This window comes from Elaeis guineensis, chromosome 13, assembly GCF_000442705.2.
Source record: "Elaeis guineensis isolate ETL-2024a chromosome 13, EG11, whole genome shotgun sequence".
NCBI lineage: Eukaryota > Viridiplantae > Streptophyta > Magnoliopsida > Arecales > Arecaceae > Elaeis > Elaeis guineensis.
Window position 1 is genome coordinate 64,007,163 of NC_026005.2, and position 20,297 is coordinate 64,027,459.

The window sequence follows — 20,297 nt, forward strand, 5'->3', positions numbered from 1 at the left end:
TGATCTATAGCCAACCAGTTTGTCTTAGTACACCAAGCTCTATGTAAATTTTTAAAAGCAGGGGCCAGTCATAATTTCAGCATTGGCCATGCAGCAATAGGCAAGGAACTCTTTTCCCGTCCTTTTGTTTTTGGCCGTGAGGGGCACACTTCCCACGCGTTTCGTCCTTGGCCTCAGAGGCACGCTTACCAATGCCTTATGAGGACTGAAGACAGCCTTAAAGCTCACCACCTTAGCCTCAGCCATGGCTTCCATTTCAAACCCTACTGATTCCACCTTTGACAAAAACCACCTCCTCTTTTCCTTATACACGCCCAACCACTCCCTCCTCTCTATCCCTCCCAAGGGTTTAAGCAGCGTTTATCCCTCCCCATCTCTCCCTTCCAATCCTCACAACAAGAATAAAAGAAGAAGATGGTGGGCTTCTTCCTTCTCATCTCCCTTCTCCCTCTCCTGGGTCTTACTGGTAAAACATGGACCCTATCTGGGTTTTTCTCCCTTTGTGTACTTCTTCGTTCTCTCTCTATCACTCCCTCTAGTGGCTGTTGAGTGGCTACTCTGTTTCAGTTGCAGGTCAAGAAGCCATTGAGCTGGTACACCTCCAAGAACCTAGCCAACTAAGCCTTCAGTTACTCCACCACACCCCAAGCAAGCCATCCATTGGAGTTACAGTGGGTGAAGTTGACCTCCCTGTGGTGTCTGCCAGTGTATTAGCAGCAGAAGGGTGGCTAAAAACCCATGTCTTGGCTCACTTCCCATCCACCAATATCACCACTATAGTGGTAGGAAAAGGAGTCCTTTGCAACAGAGGGCAGGAGCACCTCTGGGGCTTGGTCCTGCCCTCTGTGAAGAACCTTCACTACTCTCTTGTGAGATGGGGTATGGTGAAAGAGATCAAAGTCTCCGCTGCCTTCTCCTCTGATTGCTTGCACTCCCCTTCCTCTTACTCTATATTTCGAGGTGATATAGCTCATAACACACTCCAACCTTTGGCGAGCTTCCTCCAAGAGACTAGCTCAGCCTACACCATAGACCATTCTTCCAAAAGAACCAACTTGGTGTTCTCTGCTCACAGAGAGGCTTTGGAGAGGTTGGGTCTTTCCAGGCTTAGAGACATCAGAGTGGTGAGAAAGCTCTCTTCTTTGACTTCTCCTCTGTCCGCAGAGGTGGCGAAAACGTTGGGTCTTCAAGTCCCTTCTCATTTAGCTAAAGTCCCAAGGTACCCATCTGTCCAACTTGTGCCACCGCCTCCTGATGCCTCTTTTTCTTTTGCACCTGAGGCCTCGCCACCAGTGATCCCTGCCAACCCACCTGATTCGTTTCCGGTCCCTCCGCCGCCGTGCTTGGCGGCGCCGGCGGCCTCTGCGCCGGGGTCAGGGGAGGAGCAGAAGGGGGGCTTGTGGTGTGTGGCAAAGCCGACAGTGCCGGCGGAGACGCTGCAGGAGGCGATGGACTATGCTTGTGGGGATGGTGGTGCTGACTGTGAGGAGATCAGGCCAAATGGGAGCTGTTATTACCCTGATAATGTTGTGGCCCATGCTTCCTATGCTTTCAATAGTTACTGGCAGAAGACGAAGCTCAGTGGAGGTAGCTGCAACTTTGATGGAACCGCTGTACTTATCAACTCAGACCCAAGTATGCAATCCATTTTGTGTTTTCACAGTCTTTGCTTATGATTTTTCTTCACAATGCTGGTTTTTTCTTTTTAACTCTGCATTTAGATCTATAGTCTGATAAAGTAATGCTAGTGTTGTTCGTACTGGTTTTAGTGTAAAACTAGCAGTATCATATTGCTGTTGCCTTCTAGGTCTGCCATCATTAGTGATTTGAACTGGGATTTGTTTTTCAATGAATGTTCTTGGATTTTTGATCTTTTGACTGGTACAGGAAAAGAGATCATATAAATGAGATGTAGAATGGATTAATGATTCTTCTGGTTGAATTGCATATACAAAGCTAAGAAAATTTGGCATAAATCTTAAGCTTTCACAATTTCGCTTGTATGGGATTCTACATATCTAGAATCTAGGATAGCTATGGGACAGAAAATTTTCTCATTAGTTGCTTAGAAAAGGTCAATAGCTGATCATTGAGGCAACCAGCCTAACAATAATGAGATTTGTTTACAAAATTGAAGATTATGAGCAGTCATAACATAACATTGCAGCTAAATGTGTATTGACATGATTATATCATGTAGATGTTAAATTAAAGTGCATCACTATAGATGAAACCACTTTTACATCATTTTATATGCATATTTTGTTACTGCCACCTATGGATGATATGGATGGTTGGATTTCCTGCTACTTTCTTTAAATGGAGTCAAAATAGCACTTTATAGCATAATAAAAGTTGGGAGCATCATGAGTAGGAAATTAATTTATTAACTGATTCATCTCCATGGTCAAGTTCATCATCGTATCTTCTTCACTATGTCTACCAGATAATACTGCTGCCCCTCTAGATCTTCCCAGATCATACCGCTGCCGAAAATCTGACTCTTGAATGCAAAAAATTCGACTTTGTGTGATTTTATGCAAATATAGGAAGGATAAAAAGTGAATCCATTATTTTTATTTGAATGCCTCCCACTTGTCTCTTCATCTTCCTATTCTCCTCAACAAAATGGAGAAAGAGGAGGAAGAATGCATCTATCTCCATCCCTCTGTCTTTCTTTCACATTTCTCCCTGTGGCTTCCATTGGATATCAGAAGTTGTCCATTCCAAAATATCATCTGAATTCAGTTATGAAGCACAGTTGATTGGCATCAGGGTAACTTTGGAATATGGAAGATTGAAAAATCTTGATTTAGAATTAAGACATGCATTCTATGATGACTAATCACATATAGTATTTATCTTTTGGTTACATATCTACCTACATTTTATACATTTTCTTTTTCCCAGATTTTATTGACTGCATGTATCTTTTTTTTTTTTTTTAAGTTAGTTTTGGTAATTTTAGTTGCTTTTTAGATTGCAGGTTTCACATGTCTATGACATTTGTTCTCAGAAAAATGGAGAATACAATGCAACTCATATTCATTTTTAGTTTAACCAGCATCTATACCCTTTGCTAGTTTCAGTTCTTTAAGTATAAATTATAGATTTAAAGCGACAACCATTGATTTAGGAATTTAAGTTAGCAATATAATCCTACATATTTATAGCTGATAGAACTAGGGAACTATTTTAGATGATTTTCATTGTACAAAAGGACGACAAGCATGACTTCAATATTTTTAAGTATTCTACTGTTGATAGTTTGATAAAACTTTTGATCTGAATTAATTATTATCATTATTTTTTTGTTGCCTACTGCCCACCCCCTGGCCCCCACCCTGTACAAAGTTCTGGCTCTGCACTGATGCCACCTAACTGTTTATTTATTTGAATACAGAAACATTGATATGCTCTGAATCACAGGATCATGGAGAGTTCACTTATATTCATTTTGTTTGTGGCTTGGTGGCCGAACTTATGACTGGATGATATTAAGTGTGAAAATTTTGAATCTGTGATGATCTAACTTTTAAATTATTGCTGATAACAGTTACATAGTGAAATAATACTGTCGAGATGATGAGACCTTTGCTATTAAAATAATAACATTTTAACCTTTGTTGTTAGAATGATCATAACTTTGTTGTTAAAATAGTGAAATATTAAGTGAGAATATGACATTTCCACTAGCTGCCTCTTTTATTATCAGATCACATGGAGGCTTACTGATTTTAGACTCATAATGCCTCACATTCTAGAGGTTGCATGAGATGATCGAAATGAATTTGCTTGTTTACAGTAGTGAGAAGATTGTATTGTAAATTGTAATGATTCAAAAATATCATGAATTATAAATGAGAGTGGATCCTAAACTCTACATCATAGCCTTCATCCCACTGCGAGAGCATTTAATCTATTGTCATTGAGGAAATAACATAGCAAACTGGGCCAAGTGATTCTTTATCAATTTATGATCACGACAAAGACTTATTTTTAGGTTGTGTGACAAATTACTTGCTGTAGTTGGGCATGCGTAATTTTTCATTTTGCAATTTTGTGCTTTCACATTTAAAACTAGGTTGAAGTGGCCTTTAAATTATAGGATATACAGCTGTTTTATGAAAATTTCTGCATGTACAATCCTCAATTGTTTAATGTGAGAGAGTGGTTATTTAGATTGAATCTGTTTAAATACAGACTGCATTGTTTCTTGACGCTTTGAATATTATCCGTGATGGTTTGCAGGCTTTCTCCAGTGTCATTTCGAACTCAGTTGAGGAGGGATCAGTGATTGGGTGCTATATGGTTGCTGAAGAATCCAGGCAAGCTTTTTTCTTTTTGAAGGATCGCTCTAAGTTTCTGACAGCATTTGGTAAAAAATTTAGAATCTGACATCCCTTTTAATGACCAGAGGCCTGATAAAATTATGAAGGAGAACTAGTGCTTCACAATATAGCATCTCTTTCAAGTTCAATCCTGCTTTTAAGTAGTTATATGGATAGGGGTTGTAAACAGGTGGTGTGAAGGGTAAAACAAAACAAGAAGAAAAGGTTTGATTTTTCAAAAAAGGCAAAGGACCTCTTTAATGTCTCCAGGCTTGATAACATTTCTGAGGAGGATGAGTGCTTCGGAATATAGCATCTCTTTCAGGTTAATATTGTGGGACCTTTTAGGTAATTAAAGAATATGGGTTGTCAAACAAGTGATGCGAAGGTCTTAAAAAAAAACAAAAGGAAAAGTGTTTTAGAAAAAATGGAGTGTCAGGAAGCTACTCTGAATATCAGAGCCAGGTTTCGATCCTGGGACCTGTGGGTTATGGGCCCACCACGCTTCCGCTGCGCCACTCTGATGTTGTTGAGACTAGTGTTGTTTGCTTCTATATCATTAAAGGCTGTCAAACATGTCATGTAAAGGGGTAAAACAGAGAAAAAGAAAAAAAGAGGAAAGGTCTGCTTTTGAATAAAAGAATTTGAACTTCTAAATGCCCCGAAGCCTGATAGTGTTACTAAGATCTAGTGGTTGAGAATATAGCATCTCTTTTAGGTTTAATATAGTGGGACCTGCTTTTAAGTAGTTACTATAAGTATATGGGCTGTCAAACAGGTAAACGTGAAGGGTAATAGAAAAGCAATAGGAGGAAAAAGAAGCGATGGGAAGCTACTCTTAAAACAGAGGAAAAAAAAGAGAAAAGGTTTGACTTTGAATAGAAGAAATGGAACTTTTAAATGCCTCGAGGTCTGATAACATTACCAAGAACCAGTGGTTGAGAACATAGAATCTCTTTTAGGTTTAATATAGTGGGACCTGCTTTTAAGCTTTAAGTACTTACCATAAGAATATGGGTTGTCAAACAGATAAATATGAAAGGTAATAGAAAAGAAAAGATTGATGGGAAGCTACTCTCCTGGGACCTGTGGGTTATGGGCCCATCATGCTTCCACTGCACCACTTTGATGTTGCTGAAACTTATGTTATTTGTCTATATAGTATCCAAATCAAGTCTCAACTTCAAACAGAGAATTGGTTTTGGTCTGCGTCTACAGGTACAAGTGGATCAAGCAGCCAGAGATCTGACCAAAACCTGACATGATTTGGAACTAGCATAGACCCAATTCTTTATACAGTAAACAGATAAGAATAGGTCTGGTGAAATTGGCCTCTATCCAGTTGGACTCCAGCAAATAGTTCAAAAGCATATTTTAGAGCATTAAAATAACCCAACAGACATAAACAAAACAAGGATTGGGTGGAAGACAGTTTTTGGATGTGATATAGATAGGAACCTTAGTCAATTGAGCTATAGCCAAGACTTTGCACCCCTCCTAATGTTTTCCAAAGTGTTTGATTTGGGTTATTCTCGCATTTGAAATGTTGGTGGTACCCCCACCATTATATGCAGAAAAGACAGACTGAACTCTGAAATTACATTGTCTATTCATGCTTCCACTCATGGGGTGGAGGGGAATATGGACATGGAGATGGGAAGGTTGGCATCATTTGTCATGCTCCGAATCCAACATTCGGGTCGGATACGTGATGACCACACACTCTTTAGGACAAGTCCTAAAAAATATGTAAGGCCAAAAATAATTCATTATAATATCTCAATATCTATAAATAATAATGGTCTATTTTCATAACAATGAGCAAAATTTATACAATTACAAATTCAATTCCTTATATTATCTAACTGGATATCAATAACGCTCAATCTATTCATCCGCTCATCCGAAAATCCAAACCATAGCCAATCATGAGTATTCTGTAACTTTGAGAAGAAAAAAAGAAATAGAGGGATGTGAACTTTACAGCCCAGTAAGAATCCCACATGTCACACCATTATAATAATATAATTTAAAAATAGCAATAAACATAAAATCTCATATCAAATATCTAGAATAATACAAACATCCGTATAAACATATGTCAATTATCTATCTTGTCAAAAGAGATGTGTTATCATATATCATCAGTGAAAGCCTTTTATCCAGCATGAATTTCATGTCTTGTCATCTGTTTCTCTTATCACATATCCAGTTTTCTTAATCTTCTTTCTAGCTTTGGACTAATGAAGATCATGCCTCAATTTTTGGTATGACCCAAAATTTCACGCGTAAGTTCGTGGGGGCTATCTCAGACATGAGCTCCCGGCGGACTATCCTAGGCATAAGCTCCTGACAGGCTATCTTAGGCATAAGCTCTTAGAAGATGTTCCACATATGAAAGCCCATGGGGGCTATCCCAGGCATAAGCTCTTGGCGGACTGTCCCAAACATGAGCTCCTGGCTGGCTGATCCAAGTATAAATCCGTGAAGGCTGTCCCAGACATAAGCTCTTGGCAGGATGTTCCACATGACAAGGCTAGTCCAAATCATATCTTTTTTCATAAAATTATAATACGTTGACTTCATTAATCAATTTTAATTTGCAGTGTGATCAAAACAAATATATTATACCTATATAATCATGCCATCAATCACTGATACATACATATTGACATAACATACTCATGCTTAAAAATCATATAAGCAAATAATAGTGTCTCAAATATAACAAATTCATCAATCACAAATTCAACGATGCAAAATCAACAATACAAGGCCAACGATAAAATAGCATATATAATGATGATCATGTATAAGGATTCTTATCTCTATCTGTGATCGATCTAAATACAGAAATCGATGAGCTCCTCAATCTACGAATCCGAAATCAAGATATGTTACTCAATATCTTGTACAACAATTGCATCTCTACATGATTAGGATTAAACATAAAAATTATGTGCAATTAAGGACAGAAAAATTACAAAAATATCCTAAAGTCACAAGTTTAAGACATCTCCTAAGATCAACCAATATCTAGATTTGTCTAAGTATCGAAATCCTCTATTAATTCATAAGATTTCTAAAAAAAATCATGAAGAGAGATAAAATTTTAGAGAGAGAAAGTAGAGAGACAAATTAGAGAGAGAAAGTAAGATTTTTAGAGAGAGAAAGTAAGAACTCAACTCAGAGAACAGAGAGGGGAAGAGAGAGAAATTCTCTATCTCTTTTTCTTCTTTTTTTTCTTTTCTTTTCTTCTTTTTCTTTCTTTTCTTTTCCTTCTTCTCTTTCTTCCTCCTTCATTTAAACAGAACAAGGGACCGTGGTCTCCCTTTTTGTTTTTCAGACCGGAAGCCACATCCGACACGGTAGTGGTCGGCGACTGTCAAGGCTGTGACGACGCAGCCCAAGAAATCCAAACCGATGGTCAGCGGTGACCACCGGCGTCGGAAAAACCAAAAAGAAAGAGGGGCAGAAACAAACCAAAACAGGAGAGGGTTTTTCTCAAGAGAAATCCGATGATTGTCGGGTGGAATTAAGACTCTGATGGTTGGAGAATGTAGGGAAAAGATCAACCTAAATCTCTTAGGTTCTTACCTAGCTTTTTCGATGATTTTTAGGCTTAAATCTTGTGGCATGGTGACGGCTTCCGTGAGAGAAAACTCCGGTGGATCAGTAGCGAATTTTGTGAAGTCTAGCTTGAAATCGAAAGGGGGTGGAGGGGCTCTTAAATAAAGCTGGGGGCCTTGGAATCCGGCTCGAAGTCGGACTGTTTGGTGAAGTCGGGGAGAAGCGAGAGATGAGTCATGTTCGGACTCATCTCCCCCCTTTTCACCATGACTCCAGCTTTCCCTTTCTTTTTTTTTTTTTAAGGGATTTTGGGCTTCCAAAGTTTGGGCTTGGTCTAGGGCCCAAATGGGCTGGGTTATTACATCATTATAAATACATGGCAACCTACCATTCTTGTTTCATGTTACTTGTGTAAAAAGGGGATTTGCAATTGGATGGCTTTATAGTTGCTAAGTGAGTTGTATTGTGCATGAAGACTTAGATTTGAGATTTCTTTGGAATGCCCTTTTGAAGTTTACTGAAAATAAGAAAAAGAGAAAATATCTATGGATTTCACAAAGCTGCTGTTTTAGTGGATTTGAAAGAGAGGTTCTGCCACTTAAGCATAAACCTAGAATTTGGTGCATCGTTACTTTGAATGTCTGAGAAATTTCTATGCAAAAATCACTCACAATGTGATGTTGGTTGCCATCTGAAGTTGTACAGGACGGATTGCAAGGTTTAATCAGCAGGGAAATAATCACAACTCTGAATACAGATGATTGATCACTTCATGCGGAACTTGTCATCCCATTTTAAAAGCATCTAACATGTAATCCGGGAAGTGACATAACAAACTTGGAGAAATGATGTCATATCGGCTTTTGAATTAGATGAAGGGCCCAAGGCTCTATGTTTCAAAATGTACCATCTTTTTCTTTCTAGCTTTTATTCCAATATAGTATTTCAGGGTGCTGCATTGTAAGTAAATCATCATTTGTTGTATGCTTGTTAATTTTTACCATTCTTGCTATAAATTCAACTCTTTTAGTTACACCACCATGAGATTTGATAATATAAATTGGGTAATATGAAATGAATTCTTTGAATTACATTATTCAACTTATGCTGAGTGATTGCTGTTGTTTCGTAGGCTGCCCCCATTGATCTGAGCTCATTGTTAGGAGGTGATGGAAAGCTTTGGTGCTACTACTATGACTTATTCTGAGGTCATGTATGTCTGTCTTATGAATGTATCTAAGTAATTCAAACTCTTGTTTACGTATTTAGGCCTTGGAGCCCAGGTTGTGGTATTGGATGAATAGAGTTTAGAGCATATCAAAGACAATAGATTATCTTTCTATTTTGTTATCGGGTCTGCCTTCTAGCATCTCTGTGGAATACTGGTAGTTAAATGCAGAAAGCTGCTTGCATACGCACGATTTTTTAGTCTTCAATATATGTACACATATGATAATTTGAAAAACTGAAAAGGAAAAGTATAGGCTTTATAAGTTCCCGGGTGGAAGCCAATGCCATTGCACCAATCCAGTGGATGATTACAAGATAGTTGGCAGACCTTTTTCTCCCCTGCTTTTTTGATCTATTTAGGTGTCTCCAGAAAACAAAAGGAACAGGAGAGAAGAATCTTCTTGGGTGTATTCAAAAATCGAAGAGAATAAAACGCTGTAACACGGTCATATATAATGTTCATAAATAACTTAAATTAATATTGGAAATCCGAGAATCGATCAACATGTAGAATAATAGCAATAGATACGAACATGACAAACTCCTTAATAGACGGTAGACAGAAAAATATACAGGTGGCCGCTCAGTTCCTAGCGCTTCCGGCATAGGAGCATCTCACTACCACGTAGTCCGTGCGTCTTCTACGGTAATACAAATAGCTTTGTGAAGGGTTTTCTACCAGAGACAAGGAGAGAGATGTAGGGACTATGGTTCAGTATCAATGAATCACGAGAGACTGTCCATAGAGCTGTTGGTAATATAATCATAAACTTCCTTAAAATTAACCTTAGTAGACTTTTTCCAGCCCCAGTGGCCTCTTGGAAGGGGAATATTGACTAACTTCAAGGAAGGATGGGAATCTTGACAATAGAAGAGAGAATATGCTGAGAAAAAATTGCAGATAGTTTCTGGACGTCCCAGTTCTGCTCGGTGAACATATCAAAGATCTTAGCCTCGAAATCCTTCTACATTGTTGTTCATTTTGATTGGCAGTGGCATAGAATTTAAAAGTTCAGCCCCCTGCTCATCATACTTCATATTAAACTTTGTAGATTAACATGGGACGTTAGATTTGCGTCCTGGTTTAAAAATTATTTGGTAGCTTTGGTTTTCTAGCTCTCCTAGTCTGGGGTTTTTAAGATTGTCAGTCCCCCGGCTTATGCTGCTGCTGATAATTCTTCTCAGTCAGCTTCTGCTAAAGCTTCGTTCAACGTAAATCTGCCAGGCACCTGAGCACTTTAAGAATTTTCTTATAATTTCATGTCTCTTTTTTTCGCATTTTAGCATCAGTGGCTATCGAATGTGCACGACTGCTGCTCTTATAGTTTATTGGCATAAGATCTATTGGAAGCTGCAGCACTTGGAAGTTAATTTCAGTACTCTTTGTATGCTAAAGTTGAACTCTTCCTGACCTCTAAATGGAGGAATCATGCTTTTTCATATGAAGATACTACAGGATTAATTATTATGATTCGTTTGACTTGTAAATTTCTAACTAGTACCTTGGAGCTTCAGTTAAAAATTTATGTAGTTCAAGATATTTTCTATGCCAGCTCAGTTTGGTAAGTTGATGCAATCAGAATTGTGTTGTATAGTTGATGCCCCATTATCTTCATTGAAGCATTTACTTGAGTGATGAGACATCAATGCAGTTGACTTTTGAAAGCAGGTGGGGGTACCTTCCAGACTGCTTGGGTATGAAGCCAATACATGAAGCTATGGAGTTGATTGTTTTGGCGGACTCAATCACATATCAATTTTATGAAGATTTGAAGGAGGCAATCCTTTGTAATGGGACATGCTAACTAAGTGTTTTGCCTAAGGAATGTTATTACCTACAAGTTTTTTGATGAAAATGAGGTTAGTGAGACACTTGTCTCGTAAGTATATTATATTATATATAAAATAGTCAGTCCATTGGTACAGCGAGATGAAGCAGTGGCTGAGTTACATAATAGTGGTTGGCGAATTTGTGCTGAAAGATGGGGAAAACATGTGAGAACAAGTGAAGAATAGGATTAATGACTTAGCTGATAGAGGATTACTGTGAGAACTTGTACTGCTGTAAAAGAAAGCTTAGAGTGTAGCATGGCAATCTGAACATCTTCCGAGGTCTTTGTCCAGTTGCCAAGAAGGAAAACGATCTTATTCATCAGAGCATGCTGGCAAAGGGCTTCGTTTCGAAAAATCCTGTTGTTACGCTCTATCCAAATGCACCATAGTGCAATTGCAATTAAGGTGCAAGAAGATTTTCAAGCTTTGTTGGCAACATATTGTTCTTTCTAAAAGTGCCAAAAATCTTGAACTTCATCCGGGAGGTGGTTGGATTGGAAAAGTTGGTTCCATGTTGCCTTCGAATAGGGACATGAACCAAATAGATATTTAGAAGATTCGGAATAGCATCCACAAAGGCAGCATCTACTCAGACCTTGCATTCCTTTTTTTTGCAAAACTTTCCAAGTTAAAACCTGATTATTGTAGCTGAGCCAATTAAAAATTTTGCACTTCTTAAGTATTGGGAGATTTCAAATGATTTTGCCGAATTGAGAGATGACTCCACCATGGATAAGGAACCTGTAGCATTCTGAAACTGAGTACATAGTGGATGAACTTCAAATCCATTTTCTATGGTCTTCATTCTGTGTAAGCTGAATTTCCTTTATACAATTAAGAAAACTTTAGTATTCTGGAATACTGGTTGCAGGAAGAGGCCATTTGAAGTTAGATGACCAGTCAATTGGTGCCATGAACCCTGCCACACTCAATTTTTTCTTTTTTTTGCAAACCAGTAAAGAGTGGGGAACATAGAAATAAATGCTGCATCACCCAGCCAGGTTTCATGCCAAAATGAAATGTTTTTCCCATTTGCAATAACCTGCATGGAGATAGATTTCAAGAGCGGTAGTGTCTTTAATACACTTCTCCAAAATGGCGAAGCCATCGTATGGATATATCTGGATTCTATTGTTTGCAGGGTGTTGGAGTAGTAAATATTCATAATGAGCATCTTCCAAATCTTTTCTAAATCTGAATTTGAAAGGAGGAAATACCGCCATTTGAGGAGCAAGGCGGAGTTCGGAAGTTGTAGGTTAATGATACCTAGACCTCCCAGTATTTTTGGACGAGAGATCAGATCCCAAGGAGCCAGAAATTTGATACTGCTACATGTATTCTGATCACACCAAAGGAAGCACCTGCAAATTTGATTTATTTTCTTAATGATACATGCTGGAATGTGTAAAACAGGCATCCAAAAGATTGGAACTGCTCTCAATACAAAGTTTATAAGAACTAATCTATCCACAATAGTAAGGACATTTCTTTTCCAACCTGCTAACTTTCTTTCTATTTTGTCCACCAAAAATTGCCAGTCATTGGGTTTCAAAGTTCGATGGCTGAGTGGCAGTCCGAGATAATTTAATGGCAATTTATCTGCTTGACATCCCAATAGCCTGGTGAGCTTTGACACCTCTGCATTTGTGAGTCTAATTCCGATCAACTGGGTTTTGCTGTAATTAACTTTCAGACCGGTCAAGAGTTCAAAAGCATAAATTATAAACTTGAGATTATTGATGCATTTTTTACTAGGATAGCAAAAGATAGTTGTGTCGTCGGCATATTGGACACATACAATATTAGCAGTAGGATTTTACGGACCAATCCCAACAATTAATTTCTATTTGGCTGCTTGGTAGAGGATGGGAGGAAGTATGTCAGCAACTAAGATAAAGAGGTAAGGAGATAAAGGATTATCTTGTCAAGCTTCTCTTTATCAAAATCAATTACTAAATCTTCCATTGATCAATAGTGCTGCATGAGGATTACCTACAAGTTAGAGGAGTTTTTTAACTATTGTAGCCAATGACCCTCACAACTTTTTCCATTTGAAATGCAGGAAGTCTATATGGACTTGCGTGGCATCTACTCATGGTTAGTGTGATAAACAATCCACTATCTTGAATTTAGTTCATGGACTAGCAAATAGCTAGTGCAATATATGGGTACAGTTTTGCTGCATATCAAGCAACAAATTTTAATGATAGTTGAGCAGAAATAGACATCATTAATGCTAGCATCATTAATATTGGCATTTATATGGTGAATGGAAAATTCTATATATGGATTTTTATGTAAAAATTTCTTTCAATAATAAAGGTTTCATTAACATCGGCCCTGCGCAATGTATGGGTACGTTTTTTTCCTTAACAATATAATGAATTATAATATATAGAAGACTTCATAGCGAATTTTTATTTTACATTAAGCATTGAACTTTAATGGTAGCCAAACATATTTTGATTGATATCATTAATATCTATTATATATTAAGCAAAAACTTTAACAATGATTGAACATATAAATACCGGTGTACTTAATATCCGCGTCTACATAGCCCAAGGATGCTTAAACAAATCACTAGCCCCACGTTCTGTATGAGAGAATCCTTAATAAATTTGCCCCCATCATACATATATTTATAAGGGCCCCCTCAACTCGACCATGGGGACATTGACATCTCAAAGTGGCAAATAATCTTCCCGTGGGATGCGGCCAAGGGAATTTTGAACAGAAAACCAGGCTCCACAACCATCCATACTTATAGCACCATCAACTTGGTGTAGGTTGCAATCATTCAAAGGGAGGACCCAACCAAAGGGCATATCAGGAGTTGCAACGGATTGAGAACCTTTAAAGACTTGCATGTTTTTTACTTAATTTCCAGCAATGGAGGTTAATTAGAAGCCCTATATTTATCTGAATATTTGAAACAACCGTAAATACTAACCAATTCCTATATGCGTTGACCGAAGAAAATTATTGACCTGCATTTATTTATTTATAAATAATTAAATTTTGTGCTCCACACCCCCTCCCCTCCTCTCTCTCTCTCTCTCTCTGAATAAATTATAAAAACTCCTATGAGATCAGTGATAAATTACAAAAACCATAATTTTTTTCTTATTTAAAGATGATTAAATATATTAATTGAATGACAACATTACATTTTTTTTTTTAGCAAAGTATCAAACAAAAATACAAGTGGCTCTTCTACCAACCAAATCTTCGTGACGGAGAATTCATGCTTTGCTATATTATTGGCAGCTTCATTCCCTTCCCTTCTAATACGAGTAAATGTACACTCCTAAAATGGTTACTCAATATCTTAGTGTCTTACACCATCAAACCTCCAATTTAGAGTATGTTATTTAGGAGCTAAGCGATCTATTTTTCAGGCAAAATATATGAAGCTTTAGCAGCTTAGTAACTGAGCGTGATCCATTTGAGTCCATTAAACTTGGGTCCAACCCACCTTGTCATATCTCGCAACCAAGAGGATAATATGGTCATCGGCCTTTTTTCCCTGAACTCGCATCTCGCTTTTGCAAACCGTTTCTGACCGTTATAAAGTCCATCCTCCAACTTCCTTTTGAATCCACGCGCTTCCCGCCACCAAAACCGGACACATCCCCCGGGTTCTCGTTTTCCTCCCGCCATCCTCGCCAACCCTTTGAAGAAAAGGTCAATCCCCTCCACCTCCTCCTCTCCCCCCTCTCTCTCTCTCTCTTTCAATTCCCCTATCCCAAGGAGCAAGCATTGATCGCCCATGGCGTCCCTAAGCCCCAGAGTCCTTGAGAAGCTCCTCCAAGACATGGAACCCCCCATGGTCTCCGATGACAAGGCCTCCCCCTCGGCCCTCCTCCAAGTCACAGCCATTGTTCCTGCCCTCGCTGGTCTAGACCTCTCCCCTGACCATGGCTTCTACCTCAAGGTCTCTGACTCCTCCCACTCTGCCTACGTCTCCCTTCCTACAGAGCACATTGATCTCATCCTCTCCGACAGCCTCCAACTTGGCCAGTTCATCCAAGTCCGCCGCCTCAGACCTGCCTCCCCTGTCCCCATCCTCTGTGGCCTCCAGGTTCTCCCAGGTCGCCACCCTTTCCAGCAAGGCACCACCGACCTCCTCACCACTGACCCAGCTACTTGTTCAATCTTGGATCCTGGTGACCTTTTCACTCCAAGTTCCATCCCTCCTCTTCCACCGAATCCTCTGCCAGATAGGAAGAAGCAGGGGCGCTCGATGAGTGCTTCAAGAATGGGGGAGAGGAAGAGCGGTGAAATTGGCCCGCAGTCGAGGTCCATTCCCACTTCGCCGGAGAATGGAAGGGTGAAGAGGAGGGAGCTGGAGAGGAAAAGCTCCAATATTTTGAACGAGCTGAAGAAGATTAGTGTAATTTGTGTGGATGAGGATAGCTCTGATTCCGATGAATCGACACTCTCTTGCACCTCCTCGTCTTCATATTCTTCTTCATCTTGCGTTTTGAGGCCAAAAATGATGAGAAAGAGCTGGGAGGCCCCAAGAAAGAATAAAGAGAGGAGGCCTGCCCCAAGACCTCTATCCCAGAGTCGGAGTGCTAATGTGAGTTTGCCCTCTCTCTCAAAAATATTAGATGCCTTTCAGTCATGGCTTAAAATAATTCTTAGGATTTAATTTTTCTTTTACTGGGCTCTTTATTAGTGTTCAATTTTCCTCCTTTTTCATCTCAGAATGCTAACAAGTTTTCATATTCCTTTCCAATTGTTTGTTATCAGTATGACTTTGGTCACCAATCAATCATATGAAATATTTTGACTTTAGCTGCTCACATGATTGGTGCAATGGGACATGTGTTGATTTCAAATTTGTGCAAAAGCTGTCGGATATTCTTGGGATCATGGTTTCAATTAACTGATTCAATTTAGAGTAGTAATTCCATCTTTCTTTTGAAATGCTGTCTAAATTTGTTGTCTTAAGTTTAGGTCAGCCCATGCTGATTTGGATTTTTTGTTTTCTGTTCTCCTGCTCTGATAGGTTTCTCCTAATAGACCAATTTCATCTCATTCAAAGATATTCAGAGATGACAATTCAGATAACTTATTGACAAGTAAAAGAGATACTGAAAGAGCTTTTAAAGTACTATGTAGCACCATAAAGAAGAAGCCCGGCGTCTCGAGCAAATCTTGCATAGAAAGCTCATATGCCACAATTTCTTCCAGTCTATTCAATGATATAAAGTGGCCGGAAAGCACTGTCATATGGGCATCACTTCCATCAACCTTAGTGAAGCGTGGGAAGGTATTAGGACTACTATACAATTTGTTATAGGAAGAGCTCACTGTCTTGGTAGAAATGATCGTTCCAACAATTAGCTTTGCAGGACATCTTGAGGCAAAGAGATTTGGCACTGCATGCTGCTGTGGATGCATTGCAAGAGGCATGTGCTTCAGAACGACTGATACAATGCTTGAGGTAAGTTAACATTAGCCAATTTATTTTTTTGAGGGAAAAAAGTATTGGACAGGTACCGATCTGGTTTTTATTAATGAAAGAGATAGAAATACAAAAAGAGCTCATTTTATTGAGCTCAGCATCTGAAAGAGAACTACAACACTTAATCATGCAGGGATTAATTTTTCTGAATTTCTTTTCACCCGTCGCACTTTTCCGACTCCAATCATGCTACCAAACAAATCACCACCACCAGCACATCCCAACCCTTTTGCCACTCAGGATTAATGAAAGCTTCTGTCCATGAAGTCCCTTAATAAAGGCAGACTGAGAAGTATCAACAAGTTAAGGCAGCAAACTAATACCTTTGAAATCATCTTAACTATTCCATTCATCAATGGTTTAAGTCTAAAATCTTTCACCGATTCACTACGATCCTTATTGGGAATAATCAAGATTATCGATGAACACTCTAGCCTTACTAGATGAGTGCTACTCTTGTAGACCTATCAAAGAGCCTTGGGATATCATCCTTGATAACATTCCAATATCTCTGATGCTCCCGGAGCTTTTTTGAAGCTAATTGGAAAACTGCTTTCCTTGCTTCCTCTTTTGCAAAAGGCCTTTCTAGTTCCTCTAATAGCTCTTGCTGATAGGCATACAAAGTGTTCCAGTCAGCCCTCACTAATATAAAGATGCCATAAGCTCTTGCTCTAGGATGGATGTTATGGCAAGCACAAATATAAGGCACACACAGATTCGTACAATCACACAAAATAGAGAAGAGAAAGAAAAACAAACACAGGATTTACGTGGTTCGGCTGAAAAGCCTACGTCCACGGGCAAGACACGAGAGAAAAATTCCACTATGATGAAAAGAGAGATACAATCACTCAAGAACTCTCCAAACCCTAGCCGCACTTTGATTTCCCAAACCTCTCACAAAACTGCCGAGATTGGCAGAAAATACAATATTTATACTGGTCCGTACCGCGGGGGGCGTTGCCCCCCGCACCCCCCAATGAGGTCAGTGGTGGGCTTCGGGCATGGGCCTATCGGCCCATGCCCTCCGCTACCACCACAGACCTCCCAAAATATTTCATTCAGGTCGCAACGCGGGCTTTTCAGATTGGGTCATAGATCGAGCCCATAAAAGATATCCAAAATTCAAGCCACATTAACAATGGAACTAACCAGTACAGATGATTGTAGGATGAGATCCATGCTTGGATTTTACACGACTCATATTTCTTCATCTGGAATCAGTCTAATTCATATATTCTACTGCATTTCCTGTTCCAGAATGCCACATCTCTCCTGCCAGATATGTTGAGTCTGGTCCTTCTCTTGGACCATCAAGAACCAACCATGCTATAAATATGCCCACGGTAACTTCACCAATGTTAATCATCTATACATTTTGTCGATTTTGTATCTTATCATATTCACCAATAACAAGAAAACATTTTTAAAGCAAAATGGTAGGAGACCCACCTCTTCAATAAAAAAGACAACATGGATCCATCACCATTCATCAAGTAAAAGGGGAAAAACTGAGTATTGGAAAATTTTTCTTTGGTTCTAAGAAATAAGAACCCTTCAGAGACAAGGGCAGCCAGGCCTTTCTCAACAGACTAGTGTTCTTTCTGTTGGTTAGACAGCCATGGCTCACCCTGTTTCAATTCATGAAAGGTCAAGGAACAAACCAGGGCTCAGCCAAGTTCTGGGAAAAGCACAACCAATTTACATACAAAAAGTTAGAGCTTTCAATTGCACTGCCACAAGGATATCCCTGTTTCTGATAAATATAGTGGTGATATGCCTTCGACTAGTCTTACTTCATATGATCATAGCAATTCCTTTAGCTTTTCACCAAGAAAAAAATTAAAATAACATTGCTGGTTTCTGTATTATTTTCAGTTCAAACTTTGAAAACCCTTGACAGTTCTTACCTTGGTATTGTGCTGATTTGCTCTCTGATCTGCCTGCATTATCTTGCATCTGGTCTCATGCTTTTCTAACCATCAAATGCTGCCATAAAGATCAGCAGTTATTAATTAAGCATGGACTACCACGGCAATCTCAAAATGTTTATAGTCTCTCTAGAAAAAAAAAAAAAAAGAAAAAAGAAAAAAAAGAAAAGGAAGATGCTTATAATTTAACATATAGTTCATTCTCGACCTTTTGACTACATTTCATATCAACCAATTAGATAGTGAGGTACATAATAAATATGTGACACATGTAATATACTAGGAAGTCTACCCTACACCTATATTCAGTTGAGCCAAATAGATGGATATGTGCATATTTTGTCTGTGAAGCATGTAACATACTTTGTACTCCCCTATAACATGTTTTAATACTCTATATTTTTGCTCTTTCCAGCATGTATTCAGAATTACAGTCTGACAAGGAGGGTGATCCACAGTACATAGTCGATAGGTTCTTGAAATTTCATCAAGACCTTGCACAGACCAGACTGATCATTCAATCATTAACCAGATTGAGCTCAACAAAAACATGTTGTCATAACTCAGCCAGTTCCCCTTCTATCAAAGCAGCAGCCAAAGTGGTGTCAGAGAAAAAAAGATACGCTGTTTCATGGGTCAAGGCAGCTTTGGAGTCAGATCTTTCGCAATTTCCAACCGAAATAAAGGCATCGTCTGAACTAGCAGAGGATTCCATGACAGATGGAAAGCTTCCAAGTATCAAAAAGAGCAATGGTACTTTGCACAAGTGGAGCAATCTGTTCATGGCTGCTGAGTTGGCAAATATATTGCATTCTGAAAGCAATAGATGGTTCTTAAAATATATTGATAAGTTTCTAGATATTGTTGAGAGTGAGGCTGATTATGCTGCATGCGAGTCTCAAGTTGCTAGCTTACTTTGCCAGTTGAAAAGAGTTGATGACTGGTTAAACACAATTACAAGCAAAGAGAGGGCCTGGCCAAGTGATCGAAACAAAGATGGCACGTTGTCAGAGGAAGAAGATGCTGAAGCATGTGAAAGGGTGAGGAAGAAGATATACAGCATCCTTCTAAGGCATGTGGCAAATGTAGCCTTTGCTCTGGAAAGCATGACCACAACTGATGAGGACAAATAGCAGGGATAAACTAATTGAGTGTAAGGTGTCGAGGTCCAAGTAACAATAATTTTGGTGGAATTCGGCTACCTAGGTGTCTGCTAGTATCTTTTATGTACTTTACAAGCATTAAAGTTAACAGTGTTCACCTCAGACTAAATTCCTGCCTCTAAACTAAATTGTATAGTTTTGTTGGGAAGCCTTGAGTTCCAATAATATCAAGAATGAATGGTGTCAATTTGTGATCCTACGCTTATTTTCTCAGACATGAGTAACTAGCTATTGGTATACACTATTTGAAGTTATTTCTGGTAAATTTTGAATTCTCATGGAATTTTTTTATGCGGGTACATGCCAAATGCACACTCTCAATCTACCTGACTTCTATACACCAAGCCAGTGGTAAAATTCTGATCAGGAGCAGCTCAGCTCCCTTTATGTATTCCATTGCAGATAAAATAGCTTTTATCTAAAACCAAGGCAACACTAGGAAATTGTTTGAAGGATCATGGACAAGGCTTGACAATACTCGAAAATATTTGCATCCGAATGTTTACATGCAGGCAGGTTTCACTGATTTTTGGACCACTGGATGCCTTTTAACAAGGAGTTGAATTTTAATCTAATAACTTCCGGCAGGGTTTCCTCCAACCTTCCCATCAAAGAGAAAGAGGGGGGGGGGGAGAGAGAGAGAGAGAGAGGTGAACTCTAACAAACAGATCTGTAATCTCTCCATCTCTTCTTCGCTCTCTACTTCCTTTGGTTCCTTTCTTGTTCTTTTGTTATGGGAAGCACTACTTTTCTGAGACCAATG

At 38.9% G+C, this 20,297-nt stretch overlaps 2 protein-coding genes and 1 non-coding gene across 4 annotated transcripts; 2 read left to right on the forward strand and 1 right to left on the reverse strand.

Annotated features, from left to right (window-relative positions):
• The first annotated feature begins 229 nt into the window (after positions 1-229).
• On the forward strand, positions 230-9,251 carry LOC105060708 (glucan endo-1,3-beta-glucosidase 4). Of its 2 annotated transcripts, none has more exons than XM_019845839.3 (4): positions 230-466; positions 568-1,635; positions 4,252-4,328; positions 9,034-9,251. In XM_019845839.3, the coding sequence occupies exons 1-3, from the start codon at positions 415-417 to the stop codon at positions 4,281-4,283; spliced, it is 1,152 nt and encodes a 383-aa protein (XP_019701398.1). In that variant the 5' UTR covers positions 230-414; the 3' UTR covers positions 4,284-4,328; positions 9,034-9,251. The 2 variants fall into 2 exon arrangements, with proteins under 2 accessions (XP_019701398.1, XP_019701401.1); XM_019845842.3 differs by having other exon boundaries at positions 246-466; positions 574-1,635.
• TRNAM-CAU (transfer RNA methionine (anticodon CAU)) lies at positions 4,785-4,856 on the reverse strand. Its single transcript has one exon. It is a non-coding gene; the product is annotated as a tRNA-Met (tRNA).
• A 5,448-nt stretch (positions 9,252-14,699) lies between the features above and the next one.
• LOC105060727 (uncharacterized) lies at positions 14,700-19,711 on the forward strand. Its single transcript, XM_010944534.3, has 4 exons — positions 14,700-15,549; positions 15,982-16,245; positions 16,328-16,419; positions 18,787-19,711. Exons 1-4 carry the CDS (start codon positions 14,737-14,739, stop codon positions 19,502-19,504), a joined length of 1,887 nt encoding a protein of 628 aa, XP_010942836.1. The 5' UTR covers positions 14,700-14,736; the 3' UTR covers positions 19,505-19,711.
• Positions 19,712-20,297: the final 586 nt, after the last annotated feature.